At 44.8% G+C, this 27,463-nt stretch overlaps 1 protein-coding gene across 9 annotated transcripts in view; it reads left to right on the top strand.

Annotated features, from left to right (window-relative positions):
- The window catches only part of SLC8A3 (solute carrier family 8 member A3), a 489,560-nt gene that overhangs the window by 417,699 nt on the left and 44,398 nt on the right, over positions 1-27,463 (top strand). For 4 of the 9 annotated variants that reach the window (XM_075329951.1, XM_075329947.1, XM_075329950.1 and 1 more), the window contains exon 4: positions 21,503-21,520. The exons of 3 other annotated variants lie outside the window; for them this stretch is intronic. In XM_075329951.1, coding sequence (XP_075186066.1) covers positions 21,503-21,520 — 18 coding nt within the window. Of the gene's footprint in view, positions 1-9,120; positions 9,142-21,502; positions 21,521-27,463 lie in introns of all 9 variants that reach the window. 2 more of the 9 variants (XM_075329949.1, XM_075329944.1) reach the window with 1 other exon arrangement.

The raw sequence follows: 27,463 nt of genomic DNA, 5'->3' as shown, positions 1-27,463 counted from the left end.
GAAATCCTGCATATGGCCTCCTTCACACGCCTGTGTCTCCGGTACGTGTTTGGTCCGTTTCCTCACGTACCGGAGACACGGGCACATGTAGACCCATTAAAATCAATGCGTCTGCGTTCACGTGCGTGCTCTGCCATGGACCGTGTGTACGTGTGGAGCATACATGTGTCCGTGTGCTGTACATGTAGACATGTCTGTTTTTCTCCGGCATCACGGGTGTCACACGGAACGCAAACAGACCACACGGAGTTGTTCCATGTGACACGCACCGGAGAAAACACATGTGACTGCGAAAAAGAAAAAAAAAAAAACTTTACTCACCTTCTCCAGCCCTGCTGTTTCTGCCGCTGCTGTCACTTGCTTCCAAGCGCCGCTCATTATGCTCATTGCATATTCACTTCACTGCGGCCGGAAGCTGCAGCAGCGGGGAGTCGGCAGGACCAGAGACCGAAGATCAGCACCACGGACAGGGACGCCAGGGACAGGTGAGCAGAAAGTTCCCGTTCTCCGTGTGTTATTACGGATAACACACGTGTGCCATAAACACGGCTCACGGAGGACAATACGCACTTTTGACACGTCCGTGTGAAAGAGGCCTTAGGTACACTCGGTGATGTTTTATGCCGCTTGGCAAAAGAAGCAACATCAATTTATGAGGAATTTCTGCCCCTAAAATTAAACTTTAGCTATCAATCAATAAAAGCAGAAAAAAAAATGCCTCATGCAAAAAAAGAAACAAAAAGGCAATATACAATGAATGAAATAGGCGCGGGATATTCCCTGTGCTTGTGTATGGAGCCGTGCACGACAGGGAGCACAATCCTGATGGATCCCTCCTGCCGACTGTTAGGAAAAGTTTGCACAAGCCCCGGAGGGTTCGATGGAGACCCCGGACTAATCTATATCAGAATCATTCTTAAGTTTATAAATGGAAAACAAAACATAGCAGCATGCTTCCCTGACGTGTAGAAAATGATTTTTTTGTATTCCCTGAAATCCCCGGAGCTTCCAATCTAAAAATAACCTGCCGGAACGAGGGAGACCCGGCGCGCACAGGCATTTTCATTATTTATTTTAAGCTCTCTGCTCTTATTTTCTTTTCTTGAAGAACCCAGCTTCTGATTTATTCAATAACTATAAGGGCAGTGTTTTACAGTCTTGACACATACAGGGTCATTGTCAAGAGTCACTACTACCCAAGTGACCAGCGCCCTCTAGTGCCTATTGTGTGTAAGACAAAAGCCACTCGCCCAGTTAGGCTGCTTTCACACATCCGGCTTGAGCTCTGCGGCTCAATCCGGCTGTGCAAGCTATGCAACGGATGCGGCGAAAACATCGCATCCTTTGTATAAGTTTTTACTTTGCGGCCAGTCCGGTTTTTGCCGCTTGCGGCATGCTACTGAGCATGCGCAGTGGCGAAAACCGCATGCGGCGGCCGGATGCGGTTATTGTCGCATCGCGCCGCATCCGGCCGCCATAAGCATGCATTGAAAATGCGGCGCAATGCGGGGTTTTTTTGCCGCACGAAAAAACGTGCCAGGCAACGTTCCACCCGGCCGCCGCATCGGCTAAATCTGCCGCATGCAGCAAAAACCGGATGGAACGCAAGGCCTTGCGGCACAATGCGGCACTAATTAAAGTCTATGCAGAAAAAACGCAACCGGCAGCAAAAAAAAACGGTTGTGATTTTCCTGCAAAGTGCCAGATTGTGCCGCATTGCAGATACCGGAGGTGTGAAAGCAGCCTTATGGAACCAGAAATCCTAATAAACAGTACTGATAAAGCAACTAGTGTAAAAAAATAAATGAAGTTATTCACTAACAAACCTTACACTTTATTACACTTTATTATTCACTGCAGCATAACAACCGGGTAATCAGCACAACTTAAAGGGAATCTGTCAGCAGGTTTTTTGCTTCCTCATCTGAGAGCAGCATAATGTAGGCAAATAGACCCTGAATCCAACGATGTGTGGGTGCAACTGTTCTGACACAGAGTTTTTAGATTTAGCAATGCAGCAGAGCTGAGAACACTGCTCCCGCCCACATCAAGCTCTTTATGTACAATGTCTACGGAAAGTGAGCTGCTTATCACAGGAGCAGGACTGTGGAACTACAAGGCAATGTAGTCCAAGCAATGATAAAGCCCTGGTGCTAAAACAATCATTGCAAGTAAACAGCAGGCCGCTCGATTAGGCTACTTTCACACATCCGGTTGTAGCAGTGCACAATCCGGCGCTCTGCTGAAAAAACGAAACCGTTTTTTTTTGCCACCGGTTTTGTTTTTTCCAGCATTGACTTGCATTGGCACCGCATTGTGCCGCATGGGCTTGCGTTCCATCCGTTTTTTGCCGATGCAGCGGCCGGATGGAACGTTCCCTGGCACGTTTTTTGTTCCGGCAAAAAAACGCATTGCGCCGCATCCGGTCGCTGCGGCACATTTTTCAATGCATGCCTATGGACGCCGGATGCGGCGCGATACGGCAAAAACCGCATCCGGCCGCCGCATGCGGTTTCTTCCACTGTGCATGCTCAGTAGCGTGCCGCAACCTGGAAAAAACGGACGGGCCGCATGTAAAAACTTATGCAAAGGATGCGGTGTTTTCGCCGCATCCGTTGCATAGGTTTCACAGCCGGATTGAGCCGCAGTGCTCAAACCGGATGTGTGAAAAGTAGCCTAAGAGACGCATTGCTGAAACCTGTGTTTTTGACCCCTACATCATCATCCTCTTCTCAGATTGCATAGCAAAAACCTGCTGACAGATTCCTTTTAAAGGGGTATTCCCATGTCAAAGTTCCTATACCAATATGTAGTAGGTGTGATAATAGTAATAATAATATTGGCAAATATCTTCAATTAGAAATGTAGTATAGTTCTCTTGATTCACTATGTCGCTTACCTCATGTGCAGGGCATTGTAGGACCTTGGGTATCCTTGGTTCCAACCACACATTTAATAAGTTAGTTGGTTGCTCATGGTTGTAACCATGGATGCCTAAGGTCCTGCAATGCCCTGCACATGAGGTAAGAGACATAGTGAATCAGGAGACTATACTACATTTCTAATTGGAGGTATTTGCTGTTATTATTACTACACCTACTACAAATTGGGATAGGAGGAGATGGGAAGAACCCTTTGATGCCAGATGTGATATGTAACATCTCCATAATGAAGAGATTTTGGAAAAATATCAGTGGATTAGTAACTAACTATGGACTAATATATTTCCAAATGTTATATTATTTTTAAGGGAACCTATCAGAAATGTCTATATCTCCAAGCCATTTATGTGATTGTGTACCTTAAATAGATGATCAAGTTGATCCCTTCATGACCCCAAAGTCATGAGTTTGACCCCATGACCCCAAAATGACTCTGCAGAGATAAATCAGGTTTTGAAGTTCTGTATGTACACTATGTGGATAGAAATGCATTTGGGCCTGATGATGCACTTACAGCTTTTTGGGCTCACAATGTGTTCAGCCTCTGGTTGATTGACAGGTCATTGGCTCCGATAGACGGCAGGGAATACAGCGCGAGGTTGAGGAGCTGTAAGTGCATCGTCATACCCCAATGCACTTCTACAGAAATACACAACTTCAAAACACGATTTCTCGCTTCCATGGCAGTACTTGGTGGTCCATGTGCAAAAGTTTCAAGGTAGCGGAAAATTCCTTTAAGAATGGTCTATTCTGGTGACAAGTCTCCTTTAGAAACAAGATAGTTTTTATTTATATACAGTACAGACCAAAAGTTTGGACACACCTCATTCAAAGAGTTTTCTTTCATTTCATGACTCTAAAAATTGTAGATTCACATTGAAGGCATCAAAACTATGAATTAACACATGTGGATAGAAATACTTAAAGTGTGAAACAACTGAAAATATGTCTTATATTCTAGGTTCTTCAAAGTAGCCATCTTTTGCTTTGATTACTGCTTTGCACACTCTTGGCATTCTCTTGATGAGCTTCAAGAGGTAGTCACCGGAAATGGTCTTCCAACAGTCTTGAAGTAGTTCCCAGAGATGTTTAGCACTTGTTGGCCCTTTTGCCTTCACTCTGCGATACAGCTCACCCCAAACCATCTTGATTGGGTTCAGGTCTGGTGACTGTGGAGGCCAGGTCATCTGGCGTAGCACCCCATCACTCTCCTTCTTAGTCAAATAGCCCTTACGCAGCCTGGAGGTGTGTTTGGAGTCATTGTCCTGTTGAAAAATAAATGATGGTCCAACTAAACGCAAACCGGATGGAATAGCACGCCGCTGCAAGATGCTGTGGTAGCCATGCTGGTTCTGCATGCCTTTGATTCTGAATAAATCCCCATCAGTGTCACCAGCAAAGCACCCCCACACCATCACACCTCCTCCTCCATGCTTCACGGTGGGAACCAGGCATGTAGAGTCCATCCGTTCACCTTTTCTACAAAGACACGGTGGTTGGATCCAAAGATCTCAAATTTGGACTCAGACAAAAGCACAGATTTCCACTGGTCTAATGACCATTCCTTGTGTTCTTTAGCCCAAACAATTCTCTTCTGCTTGTTGCCTGTCCTTAGCAGTGGTTTCCTAGCAGCTATTTTACCATGAAGGCCTGCTGCACAAAGTCTCCTCTTAATAGCTGTTCTAGAGATGAGAAGGTGTGTCCAAACTTTTGGACTGTACTGTATATAAGATTTTTTAGCTATATATTAGTCCCGAGTCTCTGTCTCCAGGGCTTGTATGAACTTTTCTTAACCTGAGACTGTACAATAGCGCAACTTCCTCAAGTTCAAGGATGATCATTAGCGACATGTCAGTGTCGTAGTGCCGTTCTATCTTTCCCCGCAGCTCGCTGTATGATGACACGTATCCTCCGCACTTGCTGTTTGTATCCTTGTGCCTTTTCTGTACAAAACGATCATGTCCTCCTGTCACCCACAAAGCCCTGCAGAACCTTTAGAAGAACCCTGACAGTCTTCTGTAAGGCTCTCCATAGAGCGCTGCACCTACGGTATTGATCCTCTGCGGAGGATGTTATTAGGATGTCATCACTATTCCGTGAATAATCTTCCTGAGCATCACAGGCTTCTTTTTTCCCCTATGCTGTCTAGAAATAGAGGAGACATCTGGCTCCCGCAGTCTGAGCCATCCTCTGCTATATTAAGATGTACCGTACCTGCAAATACAATTACGTGATAAATTGGAATACAGCGATTTTACCCGTCCAATTTTCAGAACTGCTGGAATATGAGATTTGTCTTACACGCTGCTCTACTAAGCAGATTACGCCTCTTAGGCCTTCGTACTAATAGACAGTGACATAAAGCTGGCCTTCATCTAGGCACCACAGTGCAGCCATCTTGCCTTGCAGCCTGTTTCTACAGCTGCCCTCTTTTTCCAGGTGTTTTTACGTTTCCAATATGTCAGTGTGAACTAGGAGCCCTCATGCCCCGCCGAGGTCGTGATGCGGGTGCCACTTTGGCTTATCGTCTATTCCAACCATGCCGGTAGGGAGCGTGCTCAGTGGGAGGTTTTACACTGAACTTTGCTGGAGTTGACATCTAAAACTACAACAGTAAAGGCGAGAGCTCCACGAGTTTCTGCAGTGTGAGAATGCAAGCGACGCATGCCACATCTACACTATTACTTATAAGAATTTACTGTGAGGAGTGAAAATTATTGCAATTTTCCATAATTGCAAACAATAAACACCTTTACAACACTTCGCATTCTTTCATTTTTGTCCACCATTATTATCCACCACTGTAAATTTAAAGGGAATCTGTCAGCAAGTTTTTGCTATGTAATCTGAGAGCAGCACGAGGTTGGGGCAGAAACCCTGATTCCAGCAATGTGACATATACTTATTGTGCTGCCTGCTGTCATTTTGATACAGCCACAGTTTTTCTGCAGATCTAGCAGAGCTCTGAATGCTGAGCCGTGTATAACACCGCCCACATCACTGATTGGCAGCGTTCCGTGTACACTGTATAATGCAGTGGTTCTCAACTCTAGTCCTCAAAGCACACCAACAGATCATGCTTTCCACCGTATTACACAGGGAATAATTCCATCACCTGTGCAATATTAAGGAAATCCTGAAAACCTGATGTATTAGTGGGCCTTGAGGTCTGGAATTGAGAAACACTGGTATATGCAAGAAAGCTGCCAATCACTGGTGGAGATGGGGTTAAACAATAGTTGACTAGGAGGCAAGAGACACTTAGTCCTGTAGTGATAATCTCCTACTGATAAAATACTGATTTTATTGAAACAGCAAGACACAGCCTACTATGTGACACATTGCTGGAATTACGGTAGTCCAAAGCAAAAACCTGCTGACAGATTCCCTTTAAAGTTGCAGTACTTCACTTGTTTTCACCGGACAACCCCTTTATCACCTATCCACATGATATCCACCCTAGTTTGTCAGTGGGGGTCTGACTGCTGGGAACCGCACCGATTAGCAGAACAGGGAAATTTTGTTGAAATTATAAAAATAACAAGTTGTACATTGTTATTTTACACATACATATTTATATGTATATTTCTTGTGACTATATGATTACCCTAATCCTAAGTAGCCCTACAGAAAGTTTGTGACAAGGAAAAATGTATTAGGCTAGACTCACACGAACATATGGCATCCTATGCAAGAGCATCGGATGCGATATGCTAATGACCCCCGGTTCAGGCTCTGCTGTGAGCGTGAGCCGAGTGTCATGCGACTGTGACCGGATCTTGCAATCGTGTCACAGCTGTAAAGCTGAGGGCGAGCGCTGTGGAGGAGAGGGAGGGGTTAATCCCCTTATCTCCTCCATTGTCACCCTGTGCGTATATCGCACTGCACTGGGATAACATCCAAGTGCAGTCCGATGTATCTCTCGCATCCATTCACTTGTATGGGTGCGGGTGATACGGCTCTCGCAGAAAATCGCAGCATGTTGCGACTGTTCTCGCATCCAGATTCTGGAGGCAAGATAAGCACACTAACTGCTCTCCCTCATTGACTAACATTGGTCAGAGTGCAATGCAAGATTTTCTCACGTTGCACTCGTCCGTTTTTCACGCTCGTGTGAGCGCGCCCTTATACAGACGCTTTTTGAAAATTGGACTTGCTCTCCTTACAAGTGTCTGTCTCTCCTCTTACAAAACTACAGTCAGACTGTGGAATGCCGACCACAAGAGGTAGTAATGGCGGATACTATAACCGCTCTTATATCAGGGCTGGAGGATTTCCTCACTACACACAACATTATCGGCTATAGATAATTTGGTGACCAAATATATAATTCTTGGAGGAAGGTTGAACTAGATGGACCTAGGTCTTTTTTTCAATCTATGTAGATTACAAGTGGAGCATGGGGGGATTTTCTGCACCCCCACAAAGTTGTGACTGGGGCAACTGTCCCTACATCCCCCTCCCCACTTTACACTACACCACTGGTGTTAAAGCAGACCTGGAATCCGCTAATAATTTTTTCCTTTTTTTTTTTTTTTTTTAATCCATTATTATATTCAAGAAATACAGGCCTGTTTATGTAATGCTACTTTTTATAGTCTTTACAAAGGGGTGGGGTAAAGGTTGTACATGCTGATCAGCCTAATGATATGCCCCCAGGGAATCCCGCGAACCACGCCCCTTTGGTTAAAGACCATAAATAAATGCTGATCAGCCTAGTGACACGCCCCCAGGGAATCCCGTGAACCACGCCCCTTTGGTTAAAGACCATAAATAAATGCTGGTCAGCCTAACGACACGCCCCCAGGGAATCCCGTGAACCACGCCCCTTTGGTTAAAGACCATAAATAAATGCTGATCAGCCTAATGATATGCCCCCAGGGAATCCCGCGAACCACGCCCCTTTGGTTAAAGACCATAAATAAATGCTGATCAGCCTAGTGACACGCCCCCAGGGAATCCCGTGAACCACGCCCCTTTGGTTAAAGACCATAAATAAATGCTGGTCAGCCTAACGACACGCCCCCAGGGAATCCCGTGAACCACGCCCCTTTGGTTAAAGACCATAAATAAATGCTGATCAGCCTAACGATACACCCCCAGGGAATCCCGTGAACCACGCCCCTTTGGTTAAAGACCATAAATAAATGCTGATCAGCCTAACGACACTCCCCTAGGGAATCCCATGAACCATGCCCCTTTGGTTAAAGACCATAAATAAATGCTGGTCAGCCTAACAACACGCCCCCCAGGGAATTCTGTGAACCACGTTCCTTTGGATAAAGACCATAAATAAATGCTGATCAGACTAACGACATGCCCCCAGGGAATTCGGTGAGCCACACCCTTTTGGTTAAAGACCATAAATAAATGCTGATCAGCCTAACGACACGCCCCCAGGGAATCCCGTGAACCATGCCCTTTTGGAATAAAGACAATAAAAATTACCGCAAGATGATAAGGCCCATATAACTTGAGCAGTACTTCAGATATAAAAACAAACAAAACCCCCCAGAATACTCAGAAGAACAGCGTTAGACCGCTCCTCATTAAGGCCTCTCTGTCTAGCTAATAATTGGGATCCGCTCAGGAGCATTGTAAGATCTATCACAGAATAGATCACTTTACAGCACTGGATCCATCATATGACAGAGACCAAGGAAGCCCGATCGCCCTCATTGACTTACCAAGGTGCCCATTGTGACTCCCTTACAGATTCTGTAGTTTTGACAGCCAGAATGCGGATACATACAGCAAATCTGACAGCATTGCCTGTGGAGGCTGTGAACGCAGATGTGAACAGATCCTTAGAGCAAATTCCTATATATTCTATTATATTGTGTGTAGCTATTGTATCTTGGTCTGCAGCCAAGGTGGGGCACAGCCATGGTGCGCTTTAATTAGTCCTGCCATAAGAGAAAGCTGCGGGCAGGCATTTGACAAGGGACTTAGAAAGCAGAAGCTAATTTTTACAAATGTTAAAAAGCTGTGATGTTATAATGTTCCTTTAATACAAGGCTAGTGACGATCAGGGTCACATTACCACCACAGGACCGAGGTGTCAATTATAAATCGGCTGCAAAAAAATCCATTGTTGTATCAATATATTTTGACATAGGTTTTAGCGGAGTTACCGAGTGATTGCCTAACCCTTCTGATGATGTAATATTTCCTTTAGATGGACATTTGCACCAGCATGGTAAGTTCACCGAGGATTTGTTGCAGAAATGTCACAAATGAAAATCCATTCCGTACATTTCCGTGTTATATTATTTTTTTTTTTGTAGCATGTGCATGGATTTTTGCAATTACACTTTCCATGAATGGGACGGTCACAAAAATATCTGTAACAAGCTTGCAACAAGTGTTTTTTTTTTTCTGTGGGTCTCCAACATCATACACCGTAGTTACAGTAAAGCAAATAGGTGGCTGGCAATGCAACAGGAAAGCTGGCTGTCAATCAGCATGATGCCGGCAGTCACGCCACGTCAACAGAGCAGCCCGGAGGAAAAGAGCTTCTCTGCTGACGAGGAGCAGCTGAATCATCGGCAGAAGCCGTCAATGACCTCTCCGTGCCGGCACCGGATACAACAGGGAGGTAGTTGCCTCTATTACCAACTACCTGCTTGTTCGTTTTTAGGCACATAGTAAAACAAAATTCATGGGTAAGCCCTTTATTGTACAGAAAATAAAAAAGGCACTTGCTAAATGCCCTCCTACAGTGTGATTTTGGGGCCACCACGTTCACACCTTAGACAATGCATTGTGTTTTTCCTTTAAAGAGGACCTGTCGAGAGTTTAAAAAAGACCAGTTTTTGCTCTTGTTTTATTCCCGTTGCTCCCCGAAGTATTTATTTTTTTAATTCTCCATATGGCTCTAGAGGTTTAGGCCTTTTTCTTTAGTGCTTTACATATATAGAATGATTAGGTTACCCAGGGTCCTTTTTCCAAACTATATACAGTAAATATTAAAAATCCCAATTATTAATTCACAATTTTAAAAGCCATAAAAAAACACTAAATATAGCAAAAGAAAAACCAAAATACCTACTATAGATCAAGGTTACTTATGGTTGGCTCTCCAGCTCACCTTACACTAAAGTCCCCGTTACACGCTACGATTTATCTGACGATCTCGTTAGCGATGTGACACGCCCAGATCGTAGTTACGATTTGCCGAGATCGCTCATAGGTCGTTTATTAGCAGTCACACGTAACGATCTCACAAACGACGCTACATCGTTCAGCGATATATTGTTTGACCAAGGCGGTCGTATAGACGTTGTTCGTCGTTGGCAGGGTGTCAAACGTAGCAATATGTCTGCTGCGTTCCAAACGACGAACAATATTTTGAAACTGAACGACGTGTCAACGACCAACGATTTTCAACCTATTTGCGATCGTTCGGAGTCACATGTAGGTGTCACACGCAACAACGTCGCTAACGATGACGGAAGTGCGTCACGGAATCCGTGACCCCGACGACATATCGTCAGATAAATCGTAGCGTGTAACACCGTCTTTAGGTAGGTTCCTTTTGGATGACGGTTGGTGTAGGGTGAGCTGGAGAGCCAACCATAGGTATACTAACCTTGATATATAGTAGGTATTTTGGGTACTCTTTTGCTATATTTAGTGTCTTTTATGGGTGTTTTTTGTTTTTTTATGTCTTTTAAAAATTGTGAATTAATAAACGTATCTTTTTAAGCAAAATCTGGGGTTTATAATATTTATATAGTTTACCTTTTTATTTAGTGCTAATGTTTATGGTCTTTGCCAAAGGGGTGTTGCTCACATAGTAATAACACAGGGCCATCTAGAGAATCTTGTAAAGTACGCCGTATTGGTAAAGAATGTATAAATTGGCACTGAATAAGAAGGGTCATATTTTTTATTTCTGATACCATATGGCTGATAAAAAAAAAAAACAAAAAACAAAAACAACACAAAAAGTGGAATAATCCAAGGAGCAACTGGCCACGTTTGACAAGTTGACAGTTTTTCTTTAAGTCCCCGCCATATATAATGCACAGCTTCCAGCTGAACAATGGTTTGGCTGACTGTTCTGCTGGCAGGGATCGCCCCCTTTTCCTGCATATTTTGCCTATGAGAGCCGCTGCCAGACTCCTCTGGCGGTGGCTTAACTCATTGATAAAAAGTGGACAGTTCGAAATCAGCCATACCAGATCCTTATGTCGCCTGACATCATCTATCGAGGGGGAGTCAGGAGGCCTCCAGTCACCACCACCATCGATGGGTTTGGCCTTTACTTCCTCTAGTTGAAGTGATCTAGAAAAATCCAAATAAACAACTACATTTTTAAGATTTGGGTTATAAATTTACACAAAACTGACTATTTTACTACTTGGTGTGCATAAGGTAGTACAAAATAGCACACTTTAGCATTGTGTCCCTTGTTTATTCTCCAATCATAGCGTTTTCGCTCATTAACAAATGCAATGCTCCATTATAGTGTGTTATCAAATGTAATGTAGGCCTGGAATTATACTATATATATATATATATATATATATATATATATATATATATATATATTACTGTGTGAACATTTTTACATTAGGTGCCAGTGATAGACTATGTAGGCACATATACAGTACATACTCTCAGATGGCTGTATCCCAAAGCCTAGGACTGCTATTACCAATGACCATGAGTATTTAAAAACAAAATATATACATAAAATATAGATAAAATATACTGCCAGCATGAGAAGTAATGCTACCAATCTGATTGTTTACATCCAGTAGTTTTTCTGTGAACCATTAATTAACATAGAAGAAGGGTAGGCACATGGGTGGATTATTATATAAAAAGACCTTAAAGGCAACCTGCCAGCAGAAATTTAGCTTTAAACCTAAAAGTTTCCCCCTCTGCAGCTCCTGGGCTGCATTCTAGCATGGTTCCTATAGTTTTTGTGCCCCTTTTAGACCAAATTAAATATTTTATAAAGTTGTACCTTTTGGTATGCAAATCTTCTAAAATATCCATGGGGGCGGGCTGTCTGGTGTCCGTTACTGTCCCTCCTGCCAATTTACGCCGTCCCCCAATGCTCCATTTGATACCTCAGGACGCCGCCCAGTGCGCCCGAGGTCCCGCGCATGCGCCGTGCAACTGTACCAGGACTGTGCACTGTGTGCACAGTGTGACCGCTGGTGACATGTTGCGCAGGCACGAGATTATGGGCGGCGCTGTGATTGTCATCAGCAAGTGCCCGCCCATAATCTTGTGTCCGCGCTTTCCCCTCTGCCTCCAGCGTTCTGCGCAAGCCCTGGCCAGATGACCCGAGGTCATACGGACGTTTGTTTTGCGGAAGTGTGTTTTAGGCTTTAAAATAGTTGGCACCCAAGTCTTAATTCGGAGAGAGCTCCAATTACTCCAGTTTAACCCTTTAGGTGCTGTTGTCAATTGTAACAGTGGCGTTTATGAGGTTGGAAATGGGGAACCGGTGGCATAGTCATGGAAAGTAGAGAGTTACTGAAAGCCATGTAGCCTATTACAGTATTGCAGTACATTGTACAAGAAATCACAAGTTAAAGCTCCCTATGAGGACAAAAATGTAAAAACAAACTATGAAATCAATATTTTCCACATATATTTATAGTTCCTTTTTTCTCCCATTACATAAATAACATGTAACAAGAATAGAAAAATAAAATATGATATTTTGGTCTGGCCACATGAATAATTGAAATAAAAAGAGGTTAGAAGGTCTCATTTTATCAACGAAAAAATGAAAAACCATAATTTTTGGAAGGCAAGGGTGAAAAATCTAATCAAAAAGAGGCCCAGTGGAACTCGCTCATGCAAGGACCCACATACCCCTGAAACCAGCCCATGCGGCAGGTGACGGGGTATGGAAAAGCATGTCTAGACAATACGCCACAGCTCCAGTCCGCGAGTTTGACAGTTGATTTGAAAGATAAACGTGTTCATTTTACACAGCACTTGTTGCTTAGACACAGAGGAGTTCTGCTATGGAAAGATAACCAAGGCCAGTAGGAACCAGTGAGTCATGGGTACTGGTCATACCTCAGTACTGCAGCTGTCACCATACAGAACATTGTGGGCGCACCTGCACCCACTCTACATCTGTAACTTGTCCGGAGGAACCATCACGTGAGCCTTCTCACCTCACTGAGTACAGTTAAACATTTGCCTCCTTTTGGGGGATCGATACTCCGATTATTTGTAAGCTAAATAAGAGCAATCTAAGGCTACTGTCACATTTCCATCATTTTCCCTCAGTCACAATCCGTCGTTTTGAGAAAAAACTGAATCCTGCAAAATAATTTGCAGGATTCAGTTTTTTTCCCATAGACTTGTATTAATGACGGATTGCGACTATTGGCTTTGCGTTGCATCCATCGCGCGACTGATCAGTCGTGGAATAACTGACGTTCGGGCGGAAGCAATGCACAGTGTAACATTTTTCTGAGCGTCCAAACGACGCACTGCGCAGGATTCCGTCACAACCCATCAAGAGGTATAATGGTTGTCTGGATTCCGCCGTAATCCGTCACACGACGGAATCCAGTGCTGGATTCCGTCATTTTCTACTAAGCATGCCCAGTATGTACACAATCATATTGCAAGGCTCCAAAGCTGGTACGATGATCCGTTTTTTTTTACAGGGATCTGTCACATTAGTTGTACCACAATCTGCGACTGATCCGTCGCATCAGTCACAAAACGGATTGTGACTGATGGAAAAAAACTGATGTGTGAAAGTAGCCTAAAGGAACCCTCTTGAGCCTCACCCAGTAAGAAGGGCTCATGCATAAGGTGCAATTCATTGTTTCACCCACCAATTGGAAGACACCAGATATTTTAAGTAGTTTTCCCACAATCTGCTTTTATTATCCATCTAAAGGAAAAGTAATATTTGTAGGATAGCTGTGGCCCTACTGCAGGGACCCCATTGATCACTAGAATGGTGCTCCCCACCCCATGATCAGGTGGTGAGGAGATGTTTGAGTGGATCTGCGGCTGAGCATGTACCCTGATACTCTTGTCATTATTTATAGGGATGATATAAATGGCCAAGTTCCACTATTATCCCTTTAGACACTGAAAACCTCTTTAATACCTGCTGGTGCACAGGCTATCTTCTTAGGACAGATGCAAATTAATTACACAGACTTTTTTTTTTAATTCATGCCAATTTACTTAATGTAGTAATATGGCGGAGCCACCTTTCAGGACATGAAGAATGTAAATAATCTAGGTGTGCAAATTTGCTCTCCTCTGGGAGGAAAGAAAACAGTTTCTCCACTTCCACCTCTAAGTAGCCCAGACTGCTGAGACCCACACCCCGCAAACAAGACCCTCCCATGTCCGATTAACCACTCCGAGACCAAATTAACCAAAATACAAACTTTATTAGGAGAGCTTTATCAAAATTAAACAACTCTCATCTTTTATTGTGGATGGAGGTCGGTCACAGCACAATTAACCATTATTAATCAATACTTTCAAACGAAACTTTGTGCCAGGCCGGACTTCCGGCGCACTTTAGCTTTCGTAGCCGAACAACTGTTTGGCTCAAAACCGCCACGGAGGAGCAGAGGCCCTAGACTGTGCTCCAACCCCCACCCATAAAGAACAAAGCCTGCTCAATACCATCTTGCGGTGGGAACCGAGGTCATTTCACCCGGCGGAAATGACGAGGACCACTGGAGTTAAGGCAGACCTGGCAATCTCCACAACTTCAGGTATAACTTGAGCCCATATGAGACCCCTGATGCCTCTCCAATTCACCTCGAAGCCACGAAAGCAAAATATAGGAGTGGCCCAGTAACCAAATTACAGACTTAGCCGCGCCTAAAAGGAAAAAACTGTTAGTGACACGTATACAATAAGGCAAACCTGTTTAAGTAATTGATGAAAGAAGCAATAATACCGGACTAATACATTTTGCAAAACATGCAGAACACCACCGGCCTATGCATTGGGCAATCCCGCCCAAGCGGCCTCAGTAGCCACCCCTATCCAAAGGAGTGAGTACCAAACTCGCAGGCGGGCAGACCCAGAAACGTTAAACATTTACGAAAAAAAAAACGCTAAGAATTGGAATCTCGTCAGAGGGGAACCGTCTTCATGGACTAGAATGAAGAGTTACCATGGCGCAAAGTGATGTAATTACGGATCAGTCGAACAGGGCACACTGGGCCAGGAATAGAAACAAAAATAACCAGCAGCCATTCCCGGTTTGATCAGTCTTAGATTGCCGAATTCTTATCCTTAAACCCCCATTACCCGATGTGATGTCATCGTGCCGAAGGCCCCCGTGGGTGCCTCCGGCAGGAGAAAGCAACTCACCAATGCGCAATGCGCCAAAAAGGCTATAGCAAAAGAAGCAGAGAAAAGAGCAGACTCGAAAGGAGGAGGACAAACGGCGGAGATGTGTCCGATGATACTAGGAAGAAGGCTAAAAGAAACCGGCCTTCTGCGCTCCCTCCTAGGCTGCCCCCTGCCCCACGCCTTAACTGCTTGTTGGACTATAAAAAATGTAGTAATGTCCAGCCAACCTCGTAGTTTGAAATGGAAAGCATGCCCCGACAGCTAGTACAGGTGATACAGGTACTGGCAGGTAACATCCAATCTGGCAGAATCAAATGTAGAAACCGTGTAATTTGCTGCGAAAAAACTAACCATTCCACCCATGCCTTACCGTAAGCCAGCCGGGGCCCCTGAAGACGTCACCAACGGCATCAGCTGCATTCCAACAGATCCCATATGCTGTGTGGGCACGATATTCCCTCTGTTTGGGCGCAAGAACAGAGCTGTCGGAAGTTCTGAAATTGAAAACGGGAAAGTGAGTCGGCGATAGTGTTGCACCTGCCAGGCACATGGCAAGCCCGGAACCAAATATTGAGCTCAAAACTTGAAGCACAAAAATTTAAGTAATTTTATAACTGGCAAAGAGGATGAAGTCAGATGATTTATCGCGTGCACCACCCTCATGTTGTCAGTCCAGAATCAAATCCGTTTATTTCTGAAAGGCGGGCCCGAGATCGCGACCGCTGTCACAATGGGGAATAAATCGAGGAGAGTTAGATTGGACACGAGACCATTGGCGTGCCAAGATTGGGGCCTATGCTCAGCACACCATTGAACACCGGAAATAACACCAAAACCCAACGATCCAGATGCGTCGGAAAAGAGTGATAACTCTTCATTGGAGACAAAGTTATCCTACAAACAAGTTTGCCTATTGTACCTGGATAGAAAATCGTTCCAAATGAACAAATCAGCCCACAGGCGGGATGTAATCTTGGTACGGAGATGGGGAAGCCAAACGCCTTTTGTAGCCAGTGATAACCTCCGGGAAAAAACTCGACCCATTGGCATGACGAGACAGGCAATACTAGAAGGCCCAAGAAGGCCCAAGAAAGATTGCATCTGATGGAGGGTCACTCTACGGACCGAACAAAACCCCATGATCAGTGAGCGCAGCTTCAATACCTTGTCATCTGTGAGAAATCAAAAAACATCGCGTTTGAATCTATCTCAATACCAAGAAAAGAAAGGACTGTTTTTTCCTTTGACAACGGGACACCGAATCTTGACATCAAGCTGCAAAACGTATGTAATAGAAAGTGGCAGTGAGTGGAATCTTGGGGGCCTACAAAAAGAAGTCATCAAGATAATGAGTAACGGATTGAGAACCGGATTCAACTTGTACAACCTATTCCAAAAAAGAACTAAATAGCGCAAAATAGGAACAAGAGATTGAGCATCCCATAGGAAGGCACGTATCGTAGTCATAACAACCGTCTGCAAAACATCCCAACAACTGGTAGCAATCAGGGTGGACCGGGAAGAGGCGAAAAGCCGACACAATATCTGACTTGGCCATCAGCACCCCCGGTCCCGCTTGCCGAACTAAACCCACAGCTTTGTCAAAAGAGACCAACGTGACTGACGTGTCCAATTCAAGTATACCATCGTTGACGGATGAACCTCTCGGGTGAGACAGGTGATGAATTAGACGGAATTTTCCTGTTTCCTTCTTAGGAATGACCCCAAACGGAGACACCCGAAAGTTGTAAAAAGGTATCACCTTAAAGAGTCCCTTAAACCTGCCTTTATCTAACTCGCTGTTTAGTTTATCAAGCAAAACCTCATGGAGTTCAGTCGCCGACTTTAGATTCCGGACAAAAACGGGTTGTCTGTTAAGGTTAAAAAGGGGGTAAAGAATCCAAAAGTGAAGCCGAAGCGCAGCTGACATGCCACCTCTTTATTGAGGTACCGATCAAGCCACAGCCCCGTCTCTGATACGCTCACTGGTGTCTCGATTTTCAGGTGAATTTGACGACTTTGTTGGCAATTTTGCCAAAGGGCGGGAGCCTTTTTGCTGCTGCATGGGGGCCTCCGCAGGCAGAGCATTCAAGCTTATATCTGCAGAGACCAAAGAATCGGCAGTGCCGCTGGGTCTACGCACGGCCACTGAACTGGAACCGGCAGAGCTGGCAGGGGCCGCGACATGAAAGGGGACTTTAGGAGTCATTATGAAGCGCAACCAGTAGTCTGTAGCTTTAACCCCCCCACCCTAAGTGTGGTTGATGGACCAGACGACGCCTGAAATCTTCGTCATAACCCCACCACGCAGCCCGCCGTGCGCCTTGTACACGTTATATGGAGTCAACATATATAAAAAGCTCAGGACAACGGTCAGGATGTTTCTGACCCATGCACACCCTAATACGAAAAAAGGCTTGCAGCCAATTATCAATAGTTTTTGCAACCCTGGTTTTTTTTATTTTTTTTATTTTTTTTAATTTATTACATTCTCTGGGTCAAGGTGAGAGCCTAAGGGTGGGGGGGGGGTACCGCAAAAGAATGTATCCTTATGTATATCAGCCCTAGGAGGGGACTCGTATCTCTATTCAGGTTGATTTCAAAGTAATAAAGGATTAACCAGAATTTTTAATTTTTTTTTTTTTTTTTTTTTTACTCGGGGTATTTAAATGGGCTAACAGAGCTTTTAATGACATAGCTGTAGTATCGGCACCTCCTGAAGCCCCAGAATAATTGTACTCACCGACCGCTGGAGCATCCGTGGGATTCACCAATATATGTTGAGCCGCTACCGATCCCGCGGCATGTGGTTGAACCACATAGGGTTTGGCATCTCTCTGGCGGCATGATCTGCGACGAGAGTGCCTGCTGGATGTCCTGGAGTCGTCGGATGAATCAGCCGTGGTTGATGGCATGACCGAGACCGACGGCTTCTGCGAGAGGATGTGGACCGTCGCTCAGAATAGGCAGAGCGGCGATCGCGATCCCTACTGGATCGCCTGCGTCTATATAGGTTACGGGAATGTGAGGAGTCAGAGGAGTCGGAGGCAGCGGAGCGGTGTCTGCGCCCAGGTGTCGCCTACCATGGGCCGTGCTTCCAGCGCCCGCTGCATCGTGGACAGGGAGGACCCGGGGTAGGTTCTGCAGCTCCGGGGGCAAGGCCGACACTGTATGTGATGCGTGAGGCAAGACTATCCCCTCTGGTGCCGCTGGGGGCAATGCCAGCACCTGTGGAGCAACAGGATGCAAAGTCATCCCAACAGTAGCTGCAGGAGCAGCAAGCGGCAAAGCCATCACCGCAGCTGCTGCAGGAGCCAGAGCCATCACTGTTGCCGCCACAGGGGGCAAAGTCATTCCCCCACTCATGTCCATGTGTTGAAGAGACAACTGGGGAGATAACATTGTAGTTGAGGGAGCAGCCGCCCCCACCCTGCCTGCTTCTCCATTAGTGCAGTGTGGCAGGGGAGGTAAGAGTAGATAATTGCATCCTACTAGCAAACTCCTCTGCTGAGGAGGATCTGCAGCTATTATTTCCTCCCATGGCCGTGTGTGGGGGCGCTATTACAGGTGGAGTGTTGGGCTGAAGCAGCAAGGATGGGGTTAAGCCTTGCCTCCGGAGAGCAGGGATTTGATTTATTAATTACAGCGGCGCCGCTTTGCCTGTAGGACAGGAGAGGCTTGCGGCCGGCGCGCGTGTTACTGTGTTCGGGCGTGCGGGCGTTACTGAGTGGGGGAACGTGCACGGCGCGCACGTGGGGCGCGCGCCCGCCCCGCGCGCATGCGCAGTGTGTGACTCAGACGCTCCGGCGGGCGGCTTAGACGAGCAGGCCGCCTGCCGGCCGGAGTTTGCATCTGAGCCTCAGGAGGAGGGGAACGCTGCTCACCTGTAATAGCAGCAAGCCACGCGTCACCCTCCATCCTGATTCTGTCCCTGACAGCCTTGTCCAGCATGTCAGCCATCTCTCACCGGGAACGACAGCAGCGTCCGGATCTCACAAGGTGAGGAGAGACCGGAACCAGGAAGAGGGGGAATATTTATAGGGGAAAAAGTGGGATCATGGGAACATTCCCATTGGATAACACCTCTGGAAGGGGAGGAGGGAGAATCGGACATGAGAGGGAACTTAACCCCTTACTACCAGGGCACAGCAGTCAGGGTGCATTCAGTAAAACACTGACATGCCCTATATTAGAGTGCCGAGAACATGACTCAGAATATGGGACCCCATTGATCACTAGTCTAGAATGGTGCTCCCCACCCCGTGATCAGCTGTTTGAGTGGATCTGCGGCTGAGCATGTACCCTGACACTCTTGTCATTATTTATAGGGATGATATAAATGGCCAAGTTCCACTATTATCCCTTTAGACACTGAAAACCTCTTTAATACCTGCTGGTGCACAGGCTATCTTCTTAGGACAGATGCAAATTAATTACACAGACTTTTTTTTTAATTCATGTCAATTTACTTAATGTAGTAATATGGCAGAGCCACCTTTCAGGACATGAAGAATGTAAATAATCTAGGTGTGCAAATTTGCTCTCTGGGAGGAAAGAAAACAGTTTCTCCACTTCCACCTCTAAGTAGCCCATTAGAGTGCCGAGAACATGACTCAGAATATGAGTAAACCAGAGCCGTGCCTCTGCAGACAGCGCTGCTTCATGCCATTACAAAGCCGGGTACTGGCTCACTGAATCATATGCATCTGATGAAGCTCTTGAAAGAGATCGATTCTCCTTGTGGAAATCCAGCCGGTGTAGGGATTCTGATAGGCGATTCTTCCGTAATGGGTAATTCAACTAGAGAGACAATGTTCTATCTTCTGGGGAGAGACAACTTGCGTCCTTTCTTCCTAGAGAGACTCCGTACAGTAGTTGGATATCTGCAACGAGAATTGTACCTTTCAACACAGAGAGTCTCGATGTAACTAGCGGAGATAAAGCCCAGGCACTTCAACTGTTAAATCCTCCACAAAGGTGAGGGGAATATGATGATCAGTGTGGTATTACTGCTCGTAGAAGGATTTTACGGTTGGAAATTCAAAGGGTTGTCTCATAAATAACATTATCTCCTATTCACAGGACACATACATTTATGATCGTTGGGAGTCTGGCTGATCCTGAGAATAAAGGAAGCTTTACACGCAACGACATCGCTAACGAGATGTCGTTGGGGTCAAGGAATTCGTGACGCACATCCGGCCTCGTTAGCGACGTCGTTGCGTGTGAAACGTACGAACAACCGCTAACGATCAAAAATACTCACCTAATCATTGATCGTTGACACGTGGTTCAAATCCCAAATATCGTTGCTGGTGCAGGACGCAGGTTGTTCGTCGTTCCTGAGGCAGCACAATCGCTACGTGTGACACCGCAGGAACAACGGACAACATCGTACCTGCGTCCTCTGGCAACGAGGTGGGCGTGTCTTTCCTTCGGCTGCTCTCCGTCCCTTCACTTCTATTGGCCACCTGCCGTGTGATGTCGCTGTGACACCGCACGAACCACCCCCTTAGAAAAGAGGCAGTTCGCCGGCCACAGCGACCTTGCTAGGCAGGTAAGTATGTGTGACGGGGACTAACGATATTGTGCGCCATGGGCAGCGATTTGCCCGTGACGCACAACTGATGGGGGCGGGTGCTTTCACGAACGACATCGCTAGCGATATCACTTCGTGTAAAGCAGCCTTAAGGGGCCAAAAGTCCCCTGAGTGAAGTGTTAATAGTGAGCATATATGACCACTTCTTCATCAAGTGTCTGTAGGAGGCATAGATGGCAGTGGTTGTACACGCTACACACTGACTCATGCGTCAGTCACACAGACGCTTCTTCTTGTGATCAGGGAAGAATATAGGGAAGATTGATAAAAAATGTTGATGAACCGATGCCCACAACAAATAATCAGATTCAATCTCTCATTTTTCAGAAGCCATCCTTCATTGTGTGGTAGCAAGTATGTGACAAAGGGCATTTTTTGGGTAGGAGAATGCAGGAAGGCTTTATATACCAACAGGGTCTAGAAAACCTTTGGATCAGACTTGAGCTCACCAAGAAACAACCTCTAATGTTACTAATCAAAGATTACTGCGGCTGCCTGCTTTTTACCCATTTTCCTTTTGCTTGCCCTCACTGTACCTCACCGTCTTTACATTTTATGTTTGTTCTTTTGCATTGACATTAAATCTCATTTACATTATTTTTTGTTTCTCTCTTATTTTTTTATTTCTTTGTCTCAAAAGCTTTACTGTTGAATCAAGGTAAGTTTGTTTATTTCTGACCTTCCTTGTCTTTTAATTTAGTATTTTCTAAAATACTATACTGTGTACGGAAGCACATGAAACTTTATTTGTGTTTTGGGTGCCTTCTTTATATTTATCTACCAATTTTACTGGCTTGCCCAATGGCAAATTATATTGTGGATGAATTATTAATGGCAAATTATATTGTGGATGAATTATTTGGCTCCTACTATGCTTTGCTCATATTACTGAAAGTATCAGAGCTGTTCAAGGGCATGATGCCATATTTATGGATGAAATAGTTATATTGATTCATTGTTATAATTTGTAACACGATTATATATTTACGGTGTCTGGTTTCCACAAAATGTATAATGGCTCATTCAAACATCGGTTTTGTCTTTTTGACATATCACTTGTACCTATGATTTGACATATCACTTGTACCTATGATTTGACATATCACTTGTACCTATGATTTGACATATCACTTGTACCCATGATTTGACATATCACTTGTACCCATGATTTGACATATCACTTGTACCCATGATTTGACATATCACTTGTACCCATGATTTGACATATCACTTGTACCTATGATTTGACATATCACTTGTACCCATGATTTGACATATCACTTGTACCCATGATTTGACATATCACTTGTACCCATGATTTGACATATCACTTGTACCTATGATTTGACATATCACTTGTACCCATGATTTGACATATCACTTGTACCCATGATTTGACATATCACTTGTACCCATGATTTGACATATCACTTGTACCCATGATTTGACATATCACTTGTACCCATGATTTGACATATCACTTGTACCCATGATTTGACATATCACTTGTACCCATGATTTGACATATCACTTGTACCCATGATTTGACATATCACTTGTACCCATGATTTGACATATCACTTGTACCCATGATTTGACATATCACTTGTACCCATGATTTGACATATCACTTGTACCCATGATTTGACATATCACTTCTACCTATGATTTGACATATCACTGGTACCTATGATAGTCTATGGGGTCGTTCACATGTACGATTTTTTTTCTCATGCAGAGTGGTCTGCACAAAACCAATGAGACTAGTCCGATATTGATCTGAGCGTCAGATCAAATTTACTAATACAACATTATGGGTCTGTTAAAAAAAATAAATAAATAATCGGACATCACTCGGATGTCATCCATGTGCTGTCCATTTGTCACGGACTCTTTACTAGTAGAAACTTGAGAAACCTCCATTTGTTTTTTTGTTTCATCTACGAAAAATTGATAAAATTGAGACGATAAAAACGGAGACTGACCAAACTGATCAAAACATTGATGAAATTCGGATCCTTTTTTTTTTGTCTAAAAGTAAAATCAATGACATCTGAATGAGCCCTAAGAATAATTTTATGCAAATGCCAGATGGACTTTAAGCCCCCGTCACACACAGCGAGATCGCTAGCGAGATCGCTGAAACGTCACAGGTTTTGTGATGTATCAGTGACCTCGCCAGCGATATCGCTGTGTGTGACAAGCAGCAGCGAGTGGGCCCCTGCTGCGAGGTTGCTGATCGTAAAAAACGATCAGGACCATTTTTTGCTCGTTGGTCTCCCGCTGTGCAGCATGCATCGGCGTGTTTGACGGCAGGAGACCAACGAGCGCCCAGCGTCGGACTGGCTACCGGAGGAATGTCCAGTAATGCCAGGTCTGGATTCAGTTACCTGCATTGCACTCTGGAGATCTCACCTGAGCTCCAGAGTGCAGCCTAGACTGTACTGCGAGCGCCGAGTGATTGATTCCCCAGCAATTGCGGTTCAGTTCATGACAGCTGAAGACATGCCGGGCTGATGTCCGGTGCTCTCACCTGAACTCCAAATTGCAGCCCGGCCTGTCTGCAGCTGTTATGAACTGAACCGCAATCACTAGGGAATCAATCACTTGGCACTCGCGGTGCAGTCCTGCAAACTCTGAGATCAGACCAGGCTGCAGCTGAGAGCTCCGGAGTGCCAAGCAGGTAAATGAATCCAGACCTGGCATTACAGGAGATTCCTCCGGTAGCCAGTAGAGAGCAGTTGTTACACGGGACACTGGTGGCTGATCTCTCATCGCTGTGGAGATGTGCCTGATTGACAGCTCACCAGCGACCATGTAGTTCTAGCGATCCCTGCCAGGTCGGATCGCTGGTCAGATTACTGGTGCGTCGCTACGTGTAATGGAACACTTAAGGGTGCTTTACACGCTGCAACATCGCTAACGATATATCGTCAGGGTCACGTCATTAGTGACGCACATCCGGCACAGTTAGCGACATCGCAGAGTGTGACACCAAGGAGCGACGATCAACGAGTGCAAAAACGTGAAAAATCGTTGCTCGTTGACACGTCGCTCCTTTTCATAATATCGTTGCTGCTGCAGGTACAATGTTGTTCGTCGTTCCTGTGGCAGCACACATCGTGTGACATTACAGAACGGCGACCATCTCCTTACCTGCGTCCACCGACAATGAGGAAGGAAGGAGGTGGGTGGCATGTTCTGGCCACTCATCTCCGCCCCTCCTCTGCTATTGGACGGCTGCCGTGTGACGTCGCTGTGACGCCGCACAAACCGCCCCCTTAGAAAGGAGGCAGATTGCCAGCAACAGCGACGTCGCAGGGAAGGTAAGTCCGTGTGACGGGTGTTATTAATGTTATGCGCCACGGGCAGCGATTTGCCCAAGACGCACAACCGACGGGGGCGGGTACCCACGCTAGTGATATCGGTACTGATATCGCAGCATGTAAAGTACCCTTTAGTCTTGGTATATCACTACAGCTGTAATCCTCACCAATTATCTCAATGAAAGGAATGTAGCTAGTCCATCCCATCGCAGGGGTCCTGATCGGGGGACCCCCACTATGCACTCCTTATCAGACATAGAGAAAGGCGGTGTTGAGACGAGGCAAGCCTTTTATGCAATTTGTTATTATCCGGAAAATACATTTGTTCAGGGTAGATCTTTTCAAGCAAAAACACAGTAACATGTTCCAGCTGATGCATTTTCAGCTTTGTTTAATCATTTTAGCATTTCACTCAACTGCCAAATAAAAAAAAAAAAAATCTAAATCCTGAATGCAAGGCGTCCGTACAGTTATTGGGTTGTGGAATTTCAGATCACATTTCCTTGGCCAGAGTTGGTGCCAATGAATTTGTTGTTTTCTCCTAGGACGTGTGTGCAGTATTTGCTTGTGACATGTGGGTCCTGTTTAGATCAGTAACTGGGTGCATCAAGCATGAAGACGACGAGACATTTATCCGACTGTGCTATAATTAATTGAAATTGCTATAACGCAGTTTTATAGCGGATGATGCAGCAGTCGGGAACGAGACGGCTAAATGGTGACAAGTGACGTGTAGAATGAGTGGGTCTGACAGCTGCAGCTCGGGGGGTGTCCTCCTAATATAATGAATGCTTAGAAGAGTTTGATATACTAGATTACCACGTCTCCTATTTACCTCTCCCGCTTGTGGAATCTCATTCGGTTGTTGTATGTTGTAATTCTGAAATATAACTTAATTTTCCAGAATTGCCTCTCTCACACATGCGATGGTTACCCCAACAAATTGCAGGCACATTCCCATTCCCATCCATGACATTGTATGGCCCAATTTTCTCCATTCCATACCTTATGTTCACTTACCCATAACCCTCCTCCCTACTTATCCTATATAAATAACCACACTATACCTTCTTTGGATAAATTTGGCCACAGAGGCCATTTTATTAACATAAATGAACATTAACAATAAAAATAACCAAAATTGTGGGGTGGTCGTTGAAGCTATTAGATCTGGCACATACCACCAAATTACAATGTATCTTTATTTTACCCTAACCCGCAGCTCGAGGGCACATACCACAATAAGTGGCCCAACATGTGTAACTACCAGCTCCCAGGGCACACCCCTGTCCAGAGCCCCCTTAAGTGCCAAATTAGCAATACCTCAATTCCATGCAAGAGGGAATTATCCAAAAAAATCCGCCCCCCAACACCAACTTTTCCAACTCCTAGGACGTCACCGCCACAACCATTGTGACATGAAGTACCCGAAAACAACCCCCCAACCATGACCAAATTACTCTTACACCTGTTTTTTGTTTTTGTTTTTTTGGATAACCTTTCAAGAACCCCCAAAAAAGGGCGGGTGGGCAGGACTCCAGTCTTTGGGCACCCCAAAATGGCCTCTTTTCCTGCACTTTTCCTTTATATTCCCTTTATGTCCAACACCCCTGCCCATCACCCTTTGCCCTGTCGCCTATGACTCCCCTTACATTCCTTCATGGACCAAACCCAGTCACGTGGGCCTTTGCTCATTTTTTCTGCTCCAGCCCTTTCTTTAAACTTCAAGAGCTGTCAACAGAATATAGGCTCCCTTAAGCCTGACATACCATGTTTGTCCAAAAATTAGAAAGGGTCTTATATTATTATTTCCTCCGAAAGATGGCTTAGGGCTTATTTTCAGGGGATTCACAAAACAAAAAATCTGGTTGTATAAAAACAAACCAAACAAAAGTATTATGCCCAATAAAATATTAATTTATTCAAAAGGGTTAAAATAACCATCTAAAGTAAAAAAATATCCAGTATATATTAAATTTTATCCATTAATAGCCGATACTACATAAAAACATGAAAACATGCGGGGGGCAACACAGTATGCTCAGCTTAAAAACAAGTAAGCTATACATATAAATAACAGACTATCAACCTTCAGAAAGTGCCTGTGATTAAATTTGATCAAATAGTGGTAGTGTAGTGATCAGTGTAAAGATCCTGATAATGTTGCTTACCTATTAAGACAGTGCCCTGTGTGTCCCCCTCATCCCAACGTACGTTTCGGCTCTTCCTCTGGTTTTGTTTTTATACAACCAGGTTTTTTGTTTTGTGAATGTTGTTGGAGTTTAGTCCAGATTTATTTTATTTGCACTATCCCATGTGAACAAGTGTGGTATTTATTTTCAGGAGATGTCTTATTTTTTTCCCATGAAGAGCAATACACATTTATTCTTGAAGAAAAAAAAATCAACATTTATTCAAATATAATCATGTCATCATATTTTGAAACATCAACAACACTCCAAACCCTGTGTAACACCTATCTATACACACACACACACGCACACACACACACACACACACACACATACTGCACATACATATCGGCTTGTCTCCTCTTCAGATATTGACTCCTACAATTAAGAGACCTTTGGTGACAACATAGTGACTAGAGATGAGTGAACCTTTGGAAGTTCGGTTTGCAGGCATCAAACGAACCAATTCTCCACTGGTCCGAACTTGGCCCAAGGAGGTTCGTAATCATTGATTGGCAGTTTGAGTCTCCATCCACATACAGCCAGGGGTGAGTGGGTGGGCTTTTTAAAAAAATTTTTTGGTGCACACTACATCTGATCACGCTGTTGTTGCCCCCAGTGTAAACCGTTTAAAGCACAGAGTGTACCCGAGCACAACGTTGCTTGCACTAGTTAAGTTTGCATGTAAAGCATTTGAACTCCGAACCCGAGCTCTGTTGTTTTAAGTTTGTGTTTGGTTCAAAAACCGAACCTCAGGTTTGCTCATCTCGAATAGTGACATAACTGTGATGTCACAAGAGTCATTAGGGAGTCTTACCATATCAGGATAGAAGCAATGGGGTCCCTAGGAGAGAAGGGGCCTTGTGAAGATGCCCAGATTGCTCTTCCTTCCATAATGCCTGTCCTGAATACCAGCCTGTCTCCTGTTGAGTTCTTTTAGACTCCTGCAATTATGGTAAGAGACCTTTGGCTACATTATAGTCACATGACTGTGAAATCATCAAAGGTCCTTAAACGATTTTAACCTCGGAAAATAAACGTTGGGGTCCCTAAGAGAGTGGGGGCCTTGAGAAATTTCTTTGT

The sequence above is a fragment of the Anomaloglossus baeobatrachus genome, chromosome 12, assembly GCF_048569485.1.
Source record: "Anomaloglossus baeobatrachus isolate aAnoBae1 chromosome 12, aAnoBae1.hap1, whole genome shotgun sequence".
Classification (NCBI taxonomy): domain Eukaryota; kingdom Metazoa; phylum Chordata; class Amphibia; order Anura; family Aromobatidae; genus Anomaloglossus; species Anomaloglossus baeobatrachus.
Note: the sequence above shows the minus strand (reverse complement) of the source record. Positions and strands in the feature narration are given on the sequence as shown.